General features: G+C 45.6%; 1 protein-coding gene across 3 annotated transcripts in view; it reads right to left on the bottom strand.

The window, feature by feature from the left end:
* Positions 1 to 24,512, bottom strand: part of CXXC1 (CXXC finger protein 1) — a 799,643-nt gene that overhangs the window by 453,673 nt on the left and 321,458 nt on the right. For all 3 annotated transcript variants that reach the window (XM_069647456.1, XM_069647457.1, XM_069647458.1), the window contains one exon: positions 21,734 to 21,886. In XM_069647456.1, coding sequence (XP_069503557.1) covers positions 21,734 to 21,886 — 153 coding nt within the window. The remainder of the gene's footprint in view (positions 1 to 21,733; positions 21,887 to 24,512) is intronic.

Raw genomic sequence — 24,512 nt, 5'->3', positions numbered from 1 at the left:
CAGTAGCCGTGGGATATGAACCCACACATCTGAAGTAACGGCACACCATTCCACAAGATGCTGCGCCAGCCTTCCCCGAACCGGCGAACCATGGGACATGGCCTCATGACTGAGCTGAAGCGGCTGTGCCAGTGCCTGAGGGCAAAGAGGCAACTGCTTGAGCGGCCTTGGCACCTCAGGTGCCCCGTTTTCCACCTCTGGTACTCCATTGGCCTCTTTGACTTGCAGCTCCCCTCGATTTACCAAAGGTCGAGTAATATCGAAAGGAACCTCCCCTCCATTGCTGTCCCCTAGGACGAAAAAAGGCGGAGGTTAGCGAACTGCAGCGCTCAACTACTTCGCTGCAGCCTTCGAGGTCTGCAACCTCTCCAGGCTCTCGTCAGCCTTGCTGCCAAAAAGATGGTCACCATCAAAGGGCATGTTGAGAAGCCGGGCTTGTACATACGGAGCAAACCTCGACTTCCGCAACCACGCAAATCTGCGCATCATGGTGCTCGCCGCCATGGACCTGCTGACACAGTCTGCCACGTCAAGACCCGACTGAACGGATTCACACATAGCCTCCTTGCCATCCAGAGCAAGAAAGCCATCCCGTTCCTCCCCTTCGGGAATATGTTCAGCCACTAAGGAAACAATTCCACAGAGTATGAGTGAAACGTGCTAAGGCACACACAGAGTTGACTGCTTTCAAAGCCATACCCCCTGAAGAAAACAGTTTCTTCGCCCAACCGTCAAAACGCTTGTCGTCCCTAACAGGAGGGATGGTAGGGTACGACGCCTGTTTAGCCGGGGCCGGGGCCACCTGCACCACCAATCTTACGGAGTAGGGTGCACGGACAAGTAGCCGGGGTCGCCACTGGCTGGACGGTATTTTCTCGGCAACGACTTCCCTACTGCCGGGAGACTCTCCGGAGCAATCCAAGCCGCCGCCACCACCCTTCTTTGCAAGGCCATATGGAATGAGAGTACTGGGCCAATTGGTGGACCTAGGTCCAGGATATCTGTCAGGTCATCCTGCAGAAAGTCCACTGGGGGCGCAGACCATCCTAAGTACTCCGACCCCCTTGACATAAGCTGCCGGTACGAAGACTCGTGTGCGTACCAGGCTCAGGCCTACCAAACTTCACCTCCGGAGAGGTGTCCAGACCACTGGCGTCGTGCAACGACTGACGCAGGTCTTCAATCTGGCTATGACCAGACGATATTTTGTCAGGTACCTCATCAGGAAACAAACCTTCCTCAGACCCTTTTTCCACTTCAGAAATATAATCCAGAGGCTGGAATGGGGGCACAAAAAAATGGACAAAAACATTTTTGGACTTGGCCAGAGCCTTTTTCGGGGGTTCCACTGTGCCACAGGGTTCGTTCGACAAAGCATCCACGAAAGGCGTCCAGGGCATGGATGGAATCGGTGTCGACGTCGAGCGTGACTCTGACAGCCGACAGTCCTTGAGGGCGGTGCCCCGAGCATGACCTTAGACTGCCTCGGCGCTAATGGCGTTGAGGGTTTACTCGGAGTTGGAGCATCGAGTGAACCTCTCGACGGACCTGGCGCCGATGGTGTCGACATCTTCGAAGAAGAGCTCACAGGCTCCGACGTCTTGAGGGCATCGAGGACCGGGACCTGGAGCAGGCATGGCTAGAGCAATCCACCATGCCCGATCGCGACCTCGAAGGTTCTCGAAGATAGAGCGGACCACCCAAGCCCGAAGGCGTGCGAGTGGTGGCTCTAGCATGATCACGGCCGGCTTCTCTCGAAGGCGCGGATGGACCAGAGCCCTTTGATTCAAAAATCACCAACATTTTCTTGCAAAATGCCTCCCATTCCGCAGGAGTAAGTGCTTGTTGGGACAAACAACCGGCCGACGGGCGGAGTCCTCGGACGAGGAAGGTGACTGGTGACCGCGCTTCAGCGAATGCCTCGAAGAGGCAGAGGAATGGCGGGACCCACTCCGGGAAGGAGATCCCCTGGACTTACGCCGACGACGCAGAGAGTCACCCCTCGAATCGTCGGTGGAAAGTCCAGTGGACCTCTGCTTACGGGTTTTGGAAACCCTACCTACCGAAAGCTTTTTCCGCTTGCGCAAGGTCTTCGACATGAGCGACTGGCATTCGTCACAATCGTCCGTAGCGTGGTCCTCCCCGAGGCACCAGAGGCAGGCGTTGTGCGGGTCCATCAGCGACATCTTGGAAACGCAGTCCCAACACTTCTTGAAACCCGGCCGCGGGACGGAAGAAGAGGAAGACATGATAGAATCTCCACAAACCAAGTTCGAAGAACCGATAGAGAAATAACTCAGAAGAACTGAGGCGCGCCGAGATCTCCGAAGCGAACCCCTTCACGGAAAAAACAGTCACTGAGGCTACGGGCGTCGTGCGTCCTACTTGACGTCGGCTCGACGGAGGCCCTCGAGGACAGCATATCGACGTCATCGACGCAGACGCCGAAAATATTCCGAAGCAGCACAGCTGTGGTGATTACCGGTCATAGATATGGAATACGTCGGACGACCCAATCCCCTCGAAATATCATCTTGAAAGACATACACTCCTGGCATACCCTATAACAAATGGGTCATGATCCATTGAAAAGCTACAGCAGCCGAAGCCAATCCAAATGGCATCCTAATATATCTGCGCATACCAAATGGTGAGATAAAAGTGGAATCCTGATGCAATTGTATTTTATGATATGCAGTCGAAAAATCAATTGTGGAAAAAGTATCTGCACCGGCAATTGAGTTTAACAATTCGGATATCACCGGTAAGGGATATTTCTCAACAATTATGGCCTAATTAATTCCCTCAAATCCATACATATACTTACTTTCCCATTGTGCTTCCTAGCTACCTCAATAGGAAACAGCCACCCAGATGCACCCACCTCCTCAATCACTCACTTTCCAATCTGTGCAACTCTGTTCCAAAGTCCTCTCTCAATGCTATAGTTATGTGCCTTACAGTATGCAACATTGAACTTCCTCCTTCAACTGTATTTTATGCTTATATCATTGCAATTGTCCAATGCTTTCATTAAATACATTAGGGAACAGCTCCTTCTCCTTTCCTCTGACATATTTAATTTGACTCTTCTCGCAGCTAGATACTAAAATCAAGGTAGGCTCCTCACTACCAGGATTGAGCTTAATTTGGAGTTTCGCCTGGTCCTCCAACCTAAAACATTCACTCCCTGGGACACCACAAAAACCTCGACTTCGGCTCATCTGCCTTTGAATTCAATAAGGGCAAGTTTATATATTTTTATTATCGAACATTCAAATGCACCTGGATTTCTAATATCAGGCTTTTTCAATGCAGGACTGTATCCCTTTCTACACAGCTCTTCCCCTTTTTCTTTCGTAATTATGGTAAATGGTGAACCAGAAGGTCAGTAATGTCAGAAACAATGCCATCAATTGAAAACATACTCATGGGGGCTTTCTTCTTGTTACCATTTCTCACCATAGTAAGAACTTTTACTTCTTGTTCCTCCCCCACCCCATCGTCTTCCTCCTGCACTCATCTTATATCGTGATTGGCTTTCTTGTTTCTACACACAATGCTAAAATGGCCTTTCATGCCACAATTTGAACATTTCTTTGTCAATGCAGGACAAAATTGAGAATTGGCATGAATGCCCCTTCTTTCCACATCGGAAACTCTTCCCTAAAAAACGTTTGTCCGCTGTCTTCGCCACTGCCATCCACCGTGACTTTCATTGCTTACTTTCTTTTCCAGTATTTATTTCTGATCGTTGTTGCCTCCTTAAAACTCTCCTTAGGCCTCACCGCATTCACTTTAGTAACCTTAGCTGCCAAGTCCTTTTCCTGCTCCTTTATAGGTTTACTGCACGTCAATGTGTGCTCGACCTTCTAAGCGATTGCCAGAGCTTCATCCACAGAGGGTTCTGAACACATCCAGACTCTCTTGGATAATTCTGCCATTTGTATGGAGGATTATCTGGTCTCGAATTAATTCCTCTTGCATTACTCTGCCAAAGTTACATGATACTGCTAGTTTCTCAAAAGCATTCACATACTTGTCCACTGTTGCGTTGCTGTGTTGTTAGTGATTGCCATAGCTTCATCCAGTGAGGGATACCCGCACATCCATAGACTCTCTTGGACAATGCTGCTGTTTGTATGGATGATTATCTAGTCTTGAATTAATTCCTTTTGCTTTACTCTACCAAAGTTACACAATACTGCTAGTTTCTTAAGAGCATTCACATATTAATCCACGCTTTCGTTGCTGTCTTGTTTCCTCGTAAAGAAATAGTATCTGTTCACAGCCACATTGGTTTTCGGCTGGTAGTATTCATCTAGAGCTCTTAACACTTGTTCACATTGATCCATGCCTTCTCCATCGCCTACACTCGCCCTTCGAGGCGGTAATTCTCTGTAAATCCTGTGCCCTTCAGGAGCCAAAGAGTGTAGCTGTAATTTCTTCCTCTTAATTGCTGTGAAGCTATCATTGTTAATATCATCCATGTAGTTCCCCTAATACTCTTTCCACTCCTTCCACTGAATAGGAGGGTCACCAGCCATTGCCCGAAATGGTTAGGGAGAAGGGATGGTTACAACCGGCATGTGCACCGGTATCTCAAACACTCGATATGTGCTGCTTGTCATGATGCCTACCCCCAGGCATCCGGACCAAGCCCATCAGCCCCGGCAGCAGACATCTAGACATTTAGTAAAACCTCAGCAGCCCCGGCTAGGGGCTATCTGGGTTCAGTCCTGGTGGCGCCTTAGGCGCCAGGCTCATAGTAGGAATCAGTCCTGGCGCCTAAGGCGCCAGGCTCATAGTCATTACTTACCTCAGGCAGACCATGCTGCAAATGACTCCAATCCAACATGAAGCCTGAAAGGGACTATTTTTCTACAGGGACTATTTTTTACTCTGGTGTGGTTCTAGGGACTTCTTACCTGGGACTACTTCTGAGGCTATTTAAACCACACCCGACCAGCAACACACGCTTTGCGTTATTCTGCATCCAGCAGCGTAACACTCACCGTGCCTGCAGCCTGCATCCAGTCTTCTGCCATGCCCGCCTCGAATTCCGGAGCTCCTAAAACAAAGAGAAAAGAAAGGGACAAGGTTAGAAAACAAACTTATTTCTATTCCACACCTGATTCTGGATCCATCTCGTCTCCGGACCTGTAAAGAACATCATTTCTGCACGCGCCGCACCTCCAGCTGCAGCGCCGCGCCAGACTCACCAGTCTTCAGGGCATCCTTCCGGTCGCCACTGACTCCATTTGTTCGCCGAACTTCAGCACCTAGGAGACAAAAGAAAACCACAAGGTGAGCCGATGGAACCAATGGTCTTACCACCATAGACTTACCCGATTTACCACCGGAGGCATCCTTTTGTGACTCTCCATATTTTCACGTGCCGCATCTGTAAAGAGAGACAAAACACCACGTTTTCCTCGTGCAACATTTACCGGCGAGCGCCGGGTAATACAGACTCTTACCTGAGCGCCACCAGCTGCCACAAGAGCATCTTTTCACGAGCCAGCTGCAAGGCAAGAAAGGAAGGGGGGAACAAGAGTGAACATCGGACATATTGAACTCTATGAACTTAATACTTACTGGTCCTCACCAGGAACCTCAGAGTAGATACTCTCCGGAACTCTCCCGAGCCTTCAAACCAGTGAAGTAACTGGAATCGATGCACCCCTGCGAATCCACGCAGGATGGAGAGCTCATCCTTCAAGAATATAAGGAGAATATTTCTACGGGTTAAGCAGACAAAATTAGGAGGGCAGATCCAGTCAGTCATCGCTGCACTACGCATCACGTGGGTGGAGACCGCAGCTGTCCGGGTCCGACCGAAGCCCCTGTGGGAGCCAGGTGAGCGTAACACTGCTGTGTAAGTTTCCTTATATCAGAGGGCCCCGGAGTATGCCTGGAACAAAAATGGCTGCAAAAAACTTCACGTTCGAGGGTCCTTTGCTCGAACCTGCATCGGCACACACTGGAGCAGCAATCGAGACTCTGTCCCTCAACGCGCGCGCGTGCAACAATCCGTAAGATGCCGGCAGGACACTGTGTTGAACTTAGCCCTCCAACTTTAACCTCCAAGCAGATACCACTGGTCTGCGCATACTGGAAAACTGCCAGGTGGAACCCAGGGATGAATTAAAAGGAAACGTACCGGTGGCGGCACTGTGGGGCCCGACTTCACTGGTTAAGGGATCACCATGAGCACAGCGCTTTTCCAGATCCCATCCTCGTCGCCATCTGAAGTAATCACTGAGTGACAGTCGAGTAACTTGTTTGGAGTGATCTTTATTATAAAGTTAAGATCATGGTAACCGGCACCACAAATACATGCTAACCACTCAACAGGCACCATCCAAGTGTCCTTCTTGGAACACCTACACATTCCATCACCCTCAACACTCCACTACACAGCTACAGTATGCTAACCAGTAAAATACAACACACTGCAGACCATCAAAACAGATACGGACACAGCCCGCTGCCTAGGCACCTTTTAACAAAGACGCCAGTACTTTTGTTCTGGAAAGTCTCATTTCGCCAGGACTTCATGGGGTTACAGGCCCTCCCATCAATCTCCATTTTAAAAGATCCCCTCTTATGCCACGTCAGACGCCTACAGGAGCGAGTCCCAATCGTAAAGGCGTAACCTGCACCAGCGCATTTCCTCAAGCCAGCGGCCAGCCATCGGAACAGCCCTCACCCGTTCCTGGATCATGCCCTCCCACTACCACACCGCAGTGGGAGCAACATTATCACAATTCGTCCAGGAGTAGAAAAACATCACTACTGACAAATGGGTGTTACTCCTTGTACAGTAGGGCTATACACTGGAGTTCATCAAGCGACTACCTACTATCCCCCTAGCGAAAAAAGCAGAAAGATTCAATTATAAGTTATAAATGATTCATCATATCAATCATCTGCTCAACAGGAGGTCTGGTCATTGCAATCCAAGGGAGCCATAGAAAAGGTCCCACCGCAGAGTAATGAAAAGGGGTTTACTCCAGATATTTTCATGTAAGAAAGAAAACAGGGAATTGGAGACCAATTTTAGATCTCTGGGCGCTAAACAACTTTCTAAAGGCTCAAAAACTTCCAGATGCTCACATTACAGGAGTTCCTATCGCAACTGCTGCAAGGAGACTTCCTGGTGTCTCTAGACTTGGATGACGCCTATTTTCACATCCCTATCCACCAGACACCCCGCTGCAACCTGCATTTTGTAGTAGCAGGTTGCCATTATCAGTTCAGGGCGCAGCCCTTAGGCCTTTGGTCTGCTCCACGAGTATTTACCAAATGCCTCACCCCAGTAGTGGTACATCTGCGCCAATTAGGCACCCATGTCGACCAATATCTCAACGACTGGCCAGTGAGTGCGACATCATACTCCAGGGCGGCACACAGAACAGCTCTGACCATTCGCTGTTTGCAATCTCTGGGATTCTTGATCAATTATGCAAAATCTTGTCTTATTCCAGCTCTGCAATCTCTATACCTGGGAGCACATCTCGACACGCTACCCTGTACAGCAACCCCATCAAGGGGGACGATTCAGACCCTCCTCGCAAAGGTGCAGCAACTCTAAGTATCACTGACAGTCTGTCCACAGCTAAAAGTCCCTGATGGACATGATGTCCTCCTGCATCCCTCTGCTATTTCACTGCGGATTCTGCATCCACCCCCTGCAGGAGTTGCTTAACGCTCATTGGAAGCAGGTTTCGGGAGATGGAAGGGCAAGATCACACGAACAGTACAGAAAGGGGCTGCACTGGGGGTCCATCAAAGCACATCTAGTCCAGGGTGCCCCCTTTCGGCTGTCCCTTCACCAAGTCTCTGTCACCACGAATGCTTCCCTGGAAAGCTGTGGTGCACATTCAGAGGATCTGCATGCCAGAGGCCTTTGGACGAAGGAAGAGAAGGGTTTACATATCAATCTTCTAGCGCTAAGCAATGTCTTTTGGGTGCTCAAATTGTTCCTTCCACAAGTCAACAGGAAGGTGGTGCGGATCTTTACAGACAACACTACCACAATGTTCTACATATGCAAGCAGGGGGGAACAAGATCTCCCTCCCTGTCAGCATAGGCAGACCCTGCGACACTGGGCTTTACAACATCAAATCTTCCTCATTCCTTTTCACTTCTCAGGAATTCAGAACTAAATGGTGGATTGCCTCAGCAGAAATCTCAGCTCCTGTCACGATTGAGGATTACAGACCGGACAGCTCCAGAAGATTTTCCACTCTTGGGGAACCCCAGGGATAGACATCTTTGCCACAACAAAAGGTGCAGGGCATTCGCCAGCAGATTTCCCCACCAGGAGAGCCTAGGAGATGGCTTCTCCTTTCTGTAGAAGGGGAGATCCCTCTATGCTTTCCCACTGATTCCTATGGTAGCGTAAGTGCTAACTGGCTTCAGACATCAGTGCAGACTGAGGTTAGTGGCCGCTGCATTGCTGAGAGAGTTCTGCTACTCCGACCTACTAGATCTCTCCTACCTTCATCACAATCTGCTGTGCAGGAACAAGGGGGGGGGGGGGGAATTCCCCACCACGACCCAGCCTCCCAGTTGGGCACGATCCCGCTACCTCAAGAGTGCATGGACATTCTAGCGTGTGCTTGTTGGGACAGTTTTTCTTAAGTCCAACTAAGGGCTTCATAAAACCATACAACACACAGTGCAAAGCTCCACTCTTAGTATAAGGTTGTACCACCTGAGTATATGACAGCGTAGACAGAGCAGCAGGTCTTATCTTAGGACGGGGAGAGGGCTGTAGGAAAGTAGAAAGAACCTGCAGCATACAAATGGTTCAAAAGAAACACTTACTCCCAGAAGTATTATACAAAAATAAAGGTTTATTATAAAGATAAGCAGACCATAGTAAATCTTGGGGGTAAGTACCTTGTCATAGAATTAAACACAATATAAAGACACAACACAATGCTTAAGGTACACAAACCTAAGCATAAAGCTTGTTCAGAATAACAGTAATTCGAGGTAAGTCAGACCGAATAATACATATTTTGAATAGAACACACCTATTCAGGGTGAGTAAAACCACAAGTTACTTTTAGATCACTTTTGGTAATTCAAGGGTAGTAGACCCTGTCAATCGTGCAGTAACACTCAGTTAAGAAATCACTTTGTAAACCAATCCTGCTACCAGGACTTTTCTGAATAGTGGAACACAAATTCATGGCACAGTAAGAACCTAGAACTACATTCAGATAACCCTCAGTGATGCCAGGTAAGACCTAATGTTGTAATAGTAGTACAAAATATGACAGTTGCTTTTCAGATCAGTGGAACACAGACTATAAGGTAAGCAATAACTCTTTACACTATTTTAGGATTGCACAAAGCAAGCCAAGGTCAGCTAAACCCACAGTACACATATTCAGAATGGCACACAGCTATTCAAGATAGGTAAAACCCAAGGCAGACATATGATAGACAGACTATACAGTAGGTCAGGGGAAGCAAGACCCAGTCGGTGAACTTATACACTTATTTTCTGAAAGAAATAGTTAACTGAAGCCAACAGCATTACTTTTGGGAAGGGGGGGCCCAATTCACAGGCAAGTAAAATGATGTTATATATACATTTAGGAATGGCAAAACACATACAAAGGATTGTAAGAAATTCTGCAACTGCTCATATTTCAGAGGGACAGTTCCCAAACAACTCTTTCACAAGTAAGTAACTTTTCAACACTTTTACATTTCAGGGCAAAAGTCCCAAACCTTATAAGTCATTCCCTATTATCGAAGCATGGTTCTCAGTGGGAGGAGGTCACTAGTGCTCTAGTGGCCAATAGACACGTCAGGATAGGCACAGATATAGGACAAGTCAGGGTTCCTGAGGAAACTTCTTCAAATCAAGTAAGTATTTCACTTTAGAGTTGTAGAAAGATTCCAGGGACTTCAAAGAAGACACTCTGGAGGGATACCAGCATTTGGCCTAGGTGAAGTGGATGACAGAACTCCCAATCCCATGAATCACCCCGAAAACTTTACAGGAATCATACAAGGCTTAAGGTAAGTAATACTCAAGCCAACACAGTACCTCAACGTAGAGGAGGAGTTTGCAGCGGAACGTCTTCAGGCTCTGCAGCCAAAAACCCGGTCCTTGAATTCCTTGTCGTGGTGACTGAAGAAAGGACACTGGAATGGAATTTGGAGCAGGGATCGATGGGGAAGGCTCCAGGCAAGAGTGTGTTCAATGCTGGTCACGGCTATGTGGTTTTGGCGCCCTTCTTCAGGAGAAGACTGAATATCGTTGTCGGATTCCCATTGCTAATCTGGTCCAGCACTCTGATGATGGGATTTCAAGGACTCAAATCAAATCTCTGGAGACGCAAGCAGGAGGCTCCCAACGTTTCTGCAAGATTCGGAATTTGGAAGACCATGCCCCGCGCAATGGCACGAGGTCCCAAGGTACTCTGTTCAGACTTAGTAAAACAACTCATACTTTCTGGAGGGGCCTTAAGCTACTCAAGGATAAGTATGAACGCTCAATAACTATATTAGAATGCACTGAGCAATTCAAGGAAAGCCAAACCCAATTACACTTTAAGAAAGACACAATGTTTAAAAGGTAAGTAATTGACCCTATCACTATTTGGAAATGCTCTAAGCGGTTTCAGGGGAGTCACAACCCAGTGTTTCAAGTTTAGAAGAGCAGCAGCTATTCAAGGTAAGTAACCATTTACTTTTAAGAGAGGCTTCATGCAACGCATAAAACAGGTATTCACTTCTATACTGTTTTAGGTCTGTATAAAGCAGATCAGGGGGAGCAAAAAGCAAATTACACTTTAAGAACAATACAATGTTTTTCAAGGTAGGTAAACCCTATTGGTAAACTCCTACACTCATTCAGTTAAGCAATGATAAAAACGTATTACTTTTCAGAAGGGGGGGGGAGGACACACACCATTCAACGTAAGATCAGCAACTCATTTACATTTTTAGAGGGCACAATGGAACTCAAAGTTAAGTGTAACTTAAGGACACATAACTTCTTTCACAGAGATACAGTTAACACAGCAAATAAGTACTTTTACACTCCTTATACTTTAAGATGGAAGCCTTTTCTAATCCAGTCCTTCCCTAGTCTATTGAGTTCTCTCAGAGGCAGAAGAGGGACCCTAGTGGTCTAGGTGACAGCTGTAGGCAGGTTGATTTCAGTTGCAGGACAGTCAATGTTCATAGGATATCTTCTTAAATAACTAAGTATTCACTTTCAGAGTTAGTTAAAAGGTTCAGGGACTTCTGAGAAGGCTCCCTATATGTGTTCCAGCATTAGGCCTGAGTAAGTGGTATGGGCAAACTCCCAACCACCAAATTACCCACTCAGCCTCACAGGATGCACACCAAAGGCAGGTAAGTATTACCCCAAGCCCACACAGTACCTTAGGAGAAAAGAAGATCTTCGGAGTAGATGCCTTCAGGATGCAGCAGCACAGGACCCGGTCCCTGGATTCTTGGTCTGGAGACGCAAAGAACTGGACACTGTATGGGAACTTGGAGCAGGAGTCCTCAGAGGAGGCTTCCAGCAAAGGTTACTTCATGGATTCCCACGGCTCTGTGGATTTGGTGCCTTTTTGCTGAGAACAATCCTCACAAAGCCCATTTAAAACAATGGCTTAGATATATAGACAATATATTTATCTTTTGGGAGGGCTCATGTGTAGAGGCAGATTGTTTTGTTATCTGGCTCAATTTGCAAAATAATGTTCTCAAATTCACCAGTGAAGTTAGTGAAATGGAGATAAACTTCTTGGACATTGCCATCTTTCAAAATTGTTAATCAAGCCTTTTAGCAAGACCACCGATTGAAATGCTGTGTTGCATTTCTCCAGCCATCACTCTAATCGTTTTAAAACCAATTTGCCCTTTGGCCCATTTTTGAGACTCAAACGGAATAGCAGCAGCAAAGAGCATTAGGAAGAAAGTGTTGGGAAACTACAAAATAAGCTACTTGCAAGGGGCTAATCCCAGGAAGTTGGTCAAGGACTCTGCCAAACGAGCATACAACAACATTCAGGAAGCGCTTTTGGAAAAGGCACAACCCAAAACTAATAAGGAAACAGGGCCAGTGTTTGTAAACACCTTTTCTAACCTGTCTTATGTGAGAAAACTGAAGGTGTCTCACCCGCTAATCCCCGGGGATCTGTCATCCAGGTGGTCAGGACACTGCCATCGCTTTTGGATCCAGTTCCTGGGGGTGGACCAGTGCAGGAGGATCACCTGGATGAGGGGTCTTTGGAGAGTGGGACACTGGATGGCGAGACGCAGTATCCTCTTCCCTGTAACACCTTTTCCCCATCCTACCAGGTAGGATACTTAGGAACTCAAACCCCGAACCACCTTTCCCAACACAAACACTCTCTCACGTACAGCTCACTGTGAGCAAAAATGGACTAACACCAGAGTCGTATACCAGACATGTTCCAATACAATGGTCAGACAATTACTGATCATTACACACTTCCCTGCATGGATAAAAGGGGAGCACGAAAGCACACTCTGAGCAAGGCAAAGCACACAAGGAAGCAGCGGTTCCAAGATGTCAGTTTAATACCACCACACCTCTAGCCTACAATACCTCTAACGACAGCATACAGGCTCACCACGCTACCTCAGTTGCTACTACCCAACCTAGCCTACCTTGTGCCTTATCAATCAGGAACCACAAATTAGCATCTAGATGCACACATTGGTCTTACCACACTACCAGCCCTGCATCAGGCAACACCTGCAGCTCCAGCCCTCACAAACCACAACACCTTTTTACTCCTACCTCGAATACTCAACAAGACAACGTTACCACGGTCCCTAAGCTCAAAGGTGCTCTTATAAACGCACGTTCTATCCAAGCTCACGCCCTTGATATTGCTGATCTCATTGTCTCAGACAACCTGGACCTACTTGCAGTCACGGAAACTTGGCTGCACGCAGCCTCTGGACCCTCTCTGACACTCGCTATCCCTGACAACGACACCATAATCAGGTGCGACAGAGATACCAACCAAACTAAGGGCGGCGGCTTAGCCGTCATATTCAAGAATACGCTTAACATCAGAATTGCGGACAGCCTTCAGTTACACTCAGCTGAATCGCTTTCTCTCAAACTATCTATCTCGCCCAATCACACAGCCACTGTTCACCTAATTTACAGGCCTCCTGGACCCACATCTACCTTCGTTGAAGACATCTCCTCTATTCTAGCTTCCAGTGCGAAGCCTAGTTCCCAAATCATCATCCTGGGTGACTTCAACCTGGGTTACTTGGACAAGAATGACACCAAAGCCTCAGATCTTGCAAATGTCCTGACTGATTTCGGCTTCACACAACATGTCACAGAGCCCACCCACATCAAAGGTCGTACTCTTGACTGGATTGCCGACATGAACTGTGCCCTTAATGATATTACTGTTTCCCCCTGCGCTTGGTCTGACCACCATCTTATTTCGTTCTCTATTAACACTAGCCCTCCTGAGGACACACAAAACCTTGCACCGCCCACGCGCACACGGAATAAAAAAGACATCACTGTTGAGAAACTCTTACCACTCATCCTCCCATTATTGCACGCAGCTTCAGAGTCCTGCACTGACCCCACAGCATTAGTAGACACTTATAATCGTGTTATGCTAAAAGCCCTTAATACTATCGCCCCTATCAAACTGCGTAAACAAAAACCACGGACCCACTTGAACTCTTGGTTCACTCCGCAACTACGTGACCTACGCAAAGAAAAAAGAAAAGCAGAGGCCTCATGGAAAAGTATCCCCTCCCTGGCCAACAAAAATAATCTTACGCTAGCCACCCTGGCCTATAAAGAAGCCATCCTTGCTGCCAAAAAGGAAGCTTATAATAAAAGAATCACCCAAGCCCGCTCTAACACTAAGGAACTGTTTAAGATACTTAAGGAACTGGAGTCCCCTATCGCTCCTCTCAATAAGTGTACCCCTGACACTGATTGGTGTACAAACATCCAAAAAGCTTTACTAGACAAAATCACCACTCTCCAAACTAAAATCAAAGCAAAAAAAAACTACCTCTCAAGTTCAACGAGCACCACCCTGAATTATAAAATACAAGCACTCAAACACAACTTCAAACCATTCAGCTTCTCTCCCCTCTCCATCAAGGAAGTAGAAATCATTATATCTAAACTAAAACCTTCCAATTGCCAAGGTGGTGCATGCCCCGCTGTCATCATTAAGGAAGCCGCACCCAAGCTCGCCCCATTTATTACCTCCTTCATAAATGCCTCCTTTGAATCAAGCACCGTACCTGACAACCTTAAGGATGCCTGGGTCATACCATTAATTAAAAAAGCCAATATTGACCCCAGCAACCCTTCAAACTACAGGCCCATCACCACTGTGCCTTTCCTGCTTAAAATCCTTGACCGCGCAGCCTATCTCCAAATCCAGGAGTATCTCGAACGCAACAATCTACTAGGGCTGAGACAATCTGGTTTCCGTCCCAGGCATGGCACTGAGACAGCTTTACTGGACCTGAAAACCCAAATCGAGGACCTGAAAGACAAGGGCAAATTGGCACTCCTGCTCCTCCTTGATCTCTCAGCTGCCTTCGACCTGGTTGACCACCAAATTCTCTGTCATCATCTCAAAATCGCCGCCCACTTCTCGGAAGCAGCCACTTCTTGGATCAGTTCATTCCTTGCCAACAGAACCATGAGGGTCTTCTCTCCACTAGCAGCGGCTGACCCCTCCCACGTCCCCTGTGGAGTCCCACAAGGATCCTGTGTATCTCCCACCCTTTACAATGTGTTTACTAAACCACTCTTTGATATCCTTGATTATCTGGGTGTCTCCTACACTAATTATGCGGATGACACCCAGATACTCATCCCTATCACTGGTGATTTTGTAACCGACTCAAAATCTCTTAATACGGTCTACTCCGTCATCCAGGCCTGGATGGCCAATCATGGGCTCTGCCTTAACGACGAAAAAACAGAGTTAATCATCCTGGGCTCCCAAACTAAACTCGCGAAACTTGACGCCAACTACAATTCCTTCACTATTGACGGGATTGACATCAAAGTGGCCAATGTCACCAAAACTCTAGGAATCTACCTTGATTCTACCCTGTCCCTCACACGACAAACCAATGCAGTTGTCTCTGCATCGTCCTACACCTGCAAATTGATTACAGCCTGCAGGCCATTCCTGACTCCAGACAATTGTCTGACCCTCGCGAGAACCCTCATCTTATCCAAAATAGACTATTGCAATGCCCTATACCTTGGGACGAGCCAAAGAAATCTGGACAAACTACAGGTCACACAAAACAATGCCATTAGGGCAGCATTCAACATACCTAGACGGAATCATATAGCCACTATCAGACGCAACATCCAGTGGTCACCTATCTTGCACCGCATATCACTCAAATCACTTGTGCTCACACACAAGGCACAGAACAATGCAGCTCCAGCCTACTTAATATCACGTTTCTCGCATCACACAGCCACCAGACCCTTGAGAGCTGCCCAGGTGCACACTTTGGACATCCCCAGCTTCAAATTACGCTCGGCAGGAGGGTCAAGTTTTCCGGTCCTTGCTGCCAAGCTCTGGAACTCACTCCCCAATGCACTAAGGAACATTCCGCTTTGCCACGTATTCAAAACCAAAGCTAAACTTTGGTTACGGGAACAAGACATCTTGTAAATTTGTAACTGCTCACAGCGCGTACCCTTCTACTGTAACCTTGGGTACTGCTACTTTGTTGTTATTATCTATGTCATTTTCACCCGTTATGTTATACTGTATCATTGTCATTTTCACCGTTCATGTTATACTGTATCACTACCTATGTAACTGTTAACCTCTTCTCCTGGAACCTGTAACTTCTCCTCTGCAACTTGGAGACTAAACATGCGCCCGCAAGCCTCCGGGCAAGGTGCGCAATACAAATAAATAAATACAAATACAAATACAAATACGTGGAGAAAGACAGCAAGACCAGAAATGGTTGCAAGGAGGGAAGTGCCCTTGACCTTTTCAGACCGTTACTTTTGTGAACCTTTGAAAGTAAGAAACCTAAGAGCTGGGACTAAAGCTGAAGTAACTTGCATTGTATGTCGGAGGTACCCGGGGCTCTCCCGGGTCGATAACCAAGGCAGGGAGGGGAGATTGATGCCATGGTACTGCCCGTAGCTCCTACAACAAAGCAGTGCCAGTAAAGACAGCACAGCCAGTGAGTCAGAGAGACTGATACCAGACCATCTGTGTTAAGACCATGTTGCAAACAGCAACAATGTATGAAGAAATCTAAAGAGAACAGTGTGTGAAACGTATGTGACGAGCGACGCAAATATGATTAAAAACCAGAGGAGTGGGTGTATCTTTGGAGGCCAAGAAAGATACCATAGACAGAGTGGACCGGCGCCACAAGGGTGCTCATTCTAAAGTCTCTGTTATGATTGGTTATTTATAACAGGCTCAATAACCAGAAGTGCGGACCTGGGATCGAACCTGGGTTGCTCTGCGTCGTCTTGCTTCCAAGGCGAGCATGTTGCCCCTGAGCTATCCTCCCGAGGTATCTAACTGGTTGGCAACTGTGAAAAGGGAATTTTGAGATCAGAGCGGTCCTCCAACAGGTCAAGCTAAACCCTGTGCACATTCGAAAGTCTTCGATAAATGAATGCAAACTGAAATTAGTCCAAGCCCGGCCAAAGGAGACTAATTGTGTAAGAGGAAGGATCTGAGCCCGGGTCAGGGGGTTCCAGAGTGAATCCCTGAATTGAGTGCTTATAAGAGGAAAGGAACTCTGCATTATTATTATTTGATGGTTGAAGCTGGCGCCCACCTATAGATTTAGGATTAGATAGGCATTTATCATACTCTTGTTGAAGTTCAAAAAACACCCTTGAACTGTGGTCACTTGTGTCTGTCTTAGTTATAAAATCAAAACCATGGTCATGAAGAACTGGAGGAAGGTACATACTAATAAAAAGTTGACCCCACTCGTAGCATACAAGAGGAGCCAAAATTTGAGCAACATCTTGATAAGGAATGACATAACCAACATTTTAGGGGGCCTAAGCAAACAGCCCTATGGGGGTTTGACTCCTGTAATGGGTAATTTCCCTTCTGGACAATGCACTATGCGCAAATACACCACAAAAACCAGCCAAGTGGTGATTGGCCTTCAGAATAAATAGCACATCAAAGAATGTACTAACTGTAACAGCATCAATGTAGTGTACATGATCACATGTCCCTGTGGATTGAATTATATAGGAAAAACCAAAAGGAAATGCAAGACGAGACTCATTGAGCACTGAAGCTGTATTAAAAGTAAAATCGGTCCCCTTTGGTCAAAGATTTCATTGAAATGGGACATAGTCGGGGAAGAAATTGAGTGACCTTGAAGAAAAAACAATGTTCCAATAGCTTGGAAATAAACCAGAGATGCCTAACCTTTGAACATAAAACTAGTCATGTTATAGGTCTTAATGTCCACATTTTATAGACATTGGTCCAGAGCCAAGGTGTCAGATGGGTCTCGTGGTTAAGAAAGCATGTACAATATGGGAAATTGAGTAAGGATGGTTACTCCTATTTTGCCAAATTCATTAGCTAGTTTTGACCATGAATGCATTTATGCTGATGCTAACATCCCATGCCAAGTTCCATCTTGAGAATGGTTATATTTGATATAGCTGATACACTACACACTATGTTACATTGTTTGTCATACTGTACATCGGGAATGCATTTTTAAGAATTATTAAACATCTATAGATGGCCTTTCTGGGGTGGCATTTTGGGCCGCAGTTTAGAGGGCTTTTTGAATACTTGTGGAACGCTGGCGACGAGAACTTGCCTTGTGCAGCAAGTGTGTCCTTACATTACTAATGGGTGTTCTGGTTGATCAGCGTGTACATTTACGGGCACAGTGCGAAAACTCACCACATGACTGGTTTACTTGGAAAGGTTTTTGAAATGCATGCTGTGGCATACAGCGAATAAAAACACAAAGGACTTAGTGAGTGGTTATAGATCTAGTCTTGTTCTCCTTTATACCTTGACAAGATGTCAGCCATGGATTTTTGTTACTTCTGAGAGACCGTATTAGCCTTGGTCTGTCTATTGTGTCATGTATCCTTTCAAGTTTAGTGCTGCAGCAGGCTAACAGTCTTTGTTTTGGAGTCCGTATTTGGCAACATGGTGCTTTGTGGAGGAAATTAGATCTCTCAACCTCCTAAGGAACTGTTACGTTGTGGGTGGGTGTGCAATTAGAGCATTTTTTAAATTCGACATGTCAACTCTATATTGGTACACGAATGGTGTGTTGGGAACTATAGGTGTGAGGTTGGACGCAGTTACTGTCTTTCTCTCACTCTGTGGACATCTTTGCCCTATACAACACTCAGTGGTGCCTGGAGAGGGGCGACAATGTTTTGTCATCTTAGTAACAGGAAAAGAGTTTTGATTGATTTCTCCTCTGTTTACAGTTGGATGACCAATTGGGCATTCAATACCAATGTCGTGAATGGGGGTGAAGATATTCTCACCTGTGGAGTTCGACATACACATAGGAGTGATGTTGCTCGTGTAAAGGTATGTCACCATAGTAATTAGGTGGTCAGACCTATGTTTTCTTTATGATGGAAATAAATAATGAAAGTAGGCACCGTTGAAAATCCTCTGGTTTGTTAATAAGTAGGTCACAATGTGTTTTGTTTTTGTTACAGCAGTTTGCAGTGGCCAATTTGAGGCATTTTCTTGATTAAGGAGTCCCATTCAATAGGATTGGAAATTAATCTTCCCATTGATATGGCATTACCATGCATAACAAGCAGGTACCATAGTTAAATGTAAAGTTTGTTTTTGTTTGCACAAACAATGACCAGATGAGAGTCAACAATGTTTTTCTCTGGTGTATACAGGTAAATTGTTTCTGGTGTGTAGTAGTAGTGACTGTTTCTTTTCTTTTCCACTTTCATGGTCGCGTCCGACGTTTGGGATATATTGATAGGGTTTTTTTCCCTGTCTTCAATAAACGTGACCTACAACCCACTGATAGTACAAGAATCCGATTCTACATTGGAGATCTCCAGTGGACAGCCCTTGATCAATGTCCAACCATTGTGGTGCTAGGGACAGAAACACGTTGGGCCGACAATTGTTATCACATACATTTGACTGATAGTGATTTGTCACCCATCTGGTTGTGTTAGATGGAATGGTTTTAGGTTTATGTAATTGTTATTGTGTATAACTGTCATATGTGAGCTGATTTTTGCATTTTATTATCAATTTTGTCTGGGTGTTTTAACTGAACTGTTTTAGATTTATGTCTAAAAATGTACATGAATCTGTAATAAAATTGAATTTGTATTTTTACATACATACTAGTGGGTCCATTTGTACAGGACCTTGCTATAGGTTTTGAAAATGAATCAGTCGCCAGGAGGAAGTAACCAGAGTTTCGGACGGATTCGAACTTCGGAAGACCATGCACCACACAATGGCTCGAGGTCCTAGGGTATTGGGGTAAAAGCTGCCCAGCAAGGTGGCAGCAAGTCATGGTATGGATCAAAGTGCAGGTCTTCTTGAGACTAGTGGATCTCACCATTCTCTTGGTAGGAGTCGTCGCATTTGTGACACCAAGGTCGATTGGAAGGAAGGGTTACAGCAGCCTGCGGTTACACAGCAGGCTCTACAGTCACTGGAAATCACTACAGCCATCTTTTCTTCCTCTTCGGTTTAAGCTCCAGTAGTCAACTGGTCAGCAGCTTACCAGGTTCATAGTATTTATCATCAGGAACTACAGCACAACTTCTGCAATCTCTCGCTGCAGTTTACAGAAAGGAGCGGTCTGGACTCCTCCCTCGCCTCCTGCCTTTTTAGACACTCTGGAGCCTGGGCAGGGCATACAAAGGATTCCTGCCAAAGAGAACATTTCCAATGAGGTTATTCGTGCCAGAATGGCACGGGAAGACCTCCGAAACAACAAGCATACTTAAAAATGGCAAAAAAGAAGGAACCCACCATTCGAGTAGAATGGTGGACCTTCTGTGCGTTATTGAGGCTAAATTAACAGCCTGCAATTAATAAAGACTAAAAAGTCACTAAGGTAAAACCACTGCCACCCATTCAAGTAAACTTGAAATTGTAACAAATACTACAGGTAAGAAAGGAGATACATTGCATCCCCCTAGCACTCCACATAAGGTGGGGTGTGCTGGCTCACTATATAAAATGTAAAGGGGATGAAAATCCCTCATTACCCCCTGGGAACTGTAGTTCACCCAAGTACATTAAAGAGAAATTAACAGGGAAGCCCAAATGGGCAACCCAGCCTAAGCCCAAAAGTTATAGGAAACTATAACTCCAACCATACACTAGGGAGAGACATAAAAAGGGCACCCATAATAGGAGTAAAAGACAAGGTGAGAGGGGAAAAAGATTCCCCTTCACCTAGGGACAATAGAAAATATTCAAGTCCAAGCAATGAGTTCTGGGGTTGACACAGGTCAGGAAGATTTATCACTATTATGAAAATCTTACCCAACAAGGAGACCGTCGTTTGAGCCTATGAAATCACTCAAATTCCTATCCTGGAAAATTGCCTTCTTGGTGGCCATCACGTCTGGCCGGCGTGTGGGCGAAATACAAGCATTTTACAGAAAGGCACCCTACTTAACGTTCCACAAATCCAAGATGGTCATGCGCACAAACCTTGCATTTGTGCCCATGGTGCCATCCACGTTTCACCGAAATAAACCGACTGTACTGCCGGTATTCTTCAGATCTTCGGTTTCTCCAGCAGAACGCTCACTGCACTCTTTGGACGTTGGGCGAGCTTTGAAATACTACGTTGCTCTCACTAAGTCTTTGAGACAGACCTCGGAACTTCTCATGATGTTTTGTCACTATGGGTTTGGGAAGGTGCTTTCTAAACCTTCTGTTACCATATGGATTTCATTCTGCCATCAGCAAGCTGGCTGGCCTCTCCCTGGCAGAAACAGGGCTCATTCTACCATAGCAGTGGCGGCTACGAACACTTTCCTTTCTCGAGTTCCCCTTCTGGACATCTGCAGGGCAGCGACATTAAGGTCGGTGCACACGTTTGCCAAGTTCTACTCAATTGACAGGGATTCTGTAGTCCAGAGACGGCCAGGTAGTCCTTTGCAACCTGTTTGCGTAAGGTTAGTGCATCTTGTGGTATGTTTTACTACATGGAGCTTGCCTCCGCCCTGTTAATGTGGTATGTTACTGCTTTTTAATCTATTCACAGCATGTGAATCTATGAAAGAACAAATGCTGGAGAGGAAACTAGTTACTTACCCGTAACTACTGTTCTCCAGCATTGCGATCTTTCATAGATTCACCTGTGACCCCCCTCCCACCTGCCCCACCTTGCTCTACGTGGCTCATACAGCCACTTTTCGTGCACTATGCCAAAATCTGAAGATGGCCTCCAGGGGTGGAGGTAAAGGAGCCTTTTTGTATTGGCTGTGGGCAGTATGACCCAAAATGACTATACTAGAGCACTTAAGTGACTGAGGTTTTCAGTTTAAATTCAAACTGCTGTACGTTATCAAGGATTACCATCATGACTGGGAATATTCACAGCATGTGAATCGATGAAAGATGCCAATGTTGGAGAACAGGTAAGCAACTAGTTCCTTACATCATATCATATTCTCATTTGCCTTTAGATGTGTCTTACCAAGTGCTGGTCATCGAAAGCTCCAGCGCAGAACTCTTGAAAGAACTCTGGGTCCATGGGGAGATCATCATCTGATAGAGACTCTGACATGGTCACCGGCTCGGAATGCTCCTTGTAGATCTGAAGCTCATCTCCTCGCACACGAAGCATTTTCTGACCATGGACAGGAGATAAAATGTTAAGAAAAAATGTTAAAAGGTAACGCGGAGGAAGCAAGTAAGGGCAACAAGCATGTCAACAAAAGAGAACAATTAATGGGAGACCATGAAACATGTCTCGGGACGATAGTTCAGTGGCAACATGCTCGCCTTGGAAGCAAGACGACATGCAGCACCACAGGTTCGATCCCTGGGTCCGTGCTTAGAAACCTCTGGGTTTTAAGCGCGTTATAAAAAACCTATCATATCAGAGCAACAGGTTTATTTGAAACATCAGCTACAGTTTCCAAATTTGTCCGAATGAGCACAATTCTGGTACCTCAACTGGAAACACGTTACACTGGTATTGTATTGCAAGCTAAAGTACAAAGCTTCCATCAAACATTACACTTCTCCCCACGAAAATACTAAACTTAGGGCATTGTGTACAATGGTGCCTGGGCCGTACCAAGTGCTAACAGGAGGTAGCCGGGATTTGTAGTGAGGGGTGGGAAGTCAGTCTAAACAAAGTGGGGAAATATCTAAGCAAAACAAAGACAATCATAAACTGAAGGATTTAATTGGACAAATGAAGCAAAGGTTATAGGTTCCTTGCTCATAAAGTGCTCTGCCTCTGGCAGCGCTGGCCTTTGACTAGCTATATGACAAACTGACCTTAGGGAGCAGAAAAGAGCCTTCAATCACCGGCAATGGGTCATATTTTAGAAATTGAACAAAATACAGATTGGCAATCCTACACACTGACTAAAGACTACATTCCAATCGATTAAATGATACCACTGCTCACAAATTGTTTACTTAATTGCTTACCAAACAATCGGGGGAATATCCAGCATGGGAAGAGTGGGGGTACGAACAACAATAGAAAAGGTCCTGGGTTGAATTTCTTTTTTTTCCCTTTTTTTTTTAAATGGTGGAAATCGAGTTCTCCCAATGAGTGGTCAAAGAAGATAGCAAGACCCAACTAGTCTTTTTCATTGACTTCCATGCCCCAATCCGATGATTCTGCTACAATCTGGCGCAGTTGCAACTGGTGAATTTATAAAATTGAGGCGTATAAAGTTTTTTCTGAATTGAACCATGCATCCACACCTAAACTTAGTAGTATGGTTTTGGACAGTGCACCCCCTTCAAACACATTTGTATTATTTTATTTTTTATAATGGGTTGCATCCATGCATTTCACAGCAAGAATTCAGAAATATTGGGAAACAATGTAAGATTGACACTGTGTTCTGCAGGGCAGCACATGAAACAATCCAACAGCAGACAAACATTTTGTAACCGGTGCTGGCTGCCCCGAAGAAAAACTAGGAGTCCTCTGAACAATTATACCTCATTGGCCTGCTTTCAAGCAGCTTCTGCCCAAACCAGATCATGACATGCTTATGCTTTTTGTGTCCGTAGAAAGTAATTAGGCCGGTTCTGAATATTTATTTTATGCCAGGCTTGCCCCTGTGAGAAACATTCTCATTCTGTTTGTGTCCAAAGAAAAGCCTGTCTGAACAATATACGACTGCAATGCCCACTGATAATGCTAGTGCCTAAATTAAATCCTGATGTTAGATCAATACATGCTATCGTTGCCCCAAGTTGTGCATTATGTGGCTCTCAGTGGCCACAAACTGCATCTTTGCCTCAAAAAGATACGCATACATACAAACAGATTCACGCAAACATTTTCAAAACCTATGTTTTTTTTTTCTTTTTTGAGCATAGAAGCCGGGTATATTTCACTGGCGACATTCGAAAACCTGAAATATCCTTAAACCAGGGATCTGCAACCTGCAGCTCTCCATATACTTTATTCTACGAAACCCAGGATCTCTACCATTGGGTGCGTCCAGATACCCTTGTGTTAGGAGCGCTAGATAAATAAATTAAAAAAATGATTATACTGTGAAGGGCCAATTGTATTGGTAGGTCCAAAAATAGAGCCAAAAGGTTGCAGATCCTGCCTTCCTACTCATCTTAAATGCAAGAACTATACACCCTTAGAAGATCCTTTGTGATAAACCCATCTGCTTGTAGTCATCATTTGAAAAAGGTACGCATCATGAACACAACCTTTGCACATCAAACAATTATCTGTAAATGTACTGTTTGCTCTTTCTGCTGCCAGGGGCACAACTATGGCAAAACTTCTTGGGGTGGGGGTAGACGAACACTTCAAATGGTGGCTTTGTAGATTGCTAGTCCATGGTGCATATCCATCTGCAGTTTACGATAATCCTAAATAAAATTGAGTGGCACCACAGCGTCTTTGATGTATCAGTGGGAAGTCAGGAGGTATGTCCTTGACAACTGAATAGAAACTGTAGGCCCTGAATTTGTGCCATGGCACATTATCACCTAACGCAGCATCACTTAGCATATAATCATCCAATATGGCATAATAACGCATGAAAGCTGGAGAAAGAATATTTTGCAAGTATATAAACAAAAACGTGCCAAACTGTGATGCTTCCAAAGTGAAAAAGGTTGCACCAGAAATTGTGTGGTTTGTTAGGCAAGACATGATAACAATAACCATCTCAAAATCCTCTAACCCCCCCACATCAACTAATATCTCAGCACAACTCCAACAGTAAAACAACCCAGGGTACACCTTGGAATGTGCG

Source organism: Ambystoma mexicanum, chromosome 2q (genome assembly GCF_040938575.1).
Source record: "Ambystoma mexicanum isolate Mex_15411 chromosome 2q, UKY_AmexF1_1, whole genome shotgun sequence".
Lineage (NCBI taxonomy): Eukaryota > Metazoa > Chordata > Amphibia > Caudata > Ambystomatidae > Ambystoma > Ambystoma mexicanum.
The sequence above is the reverse complement of the archived record's forward strand: the minus strand, read 5'-3'. Positions and strand labels throughout refer to the sequence as shown.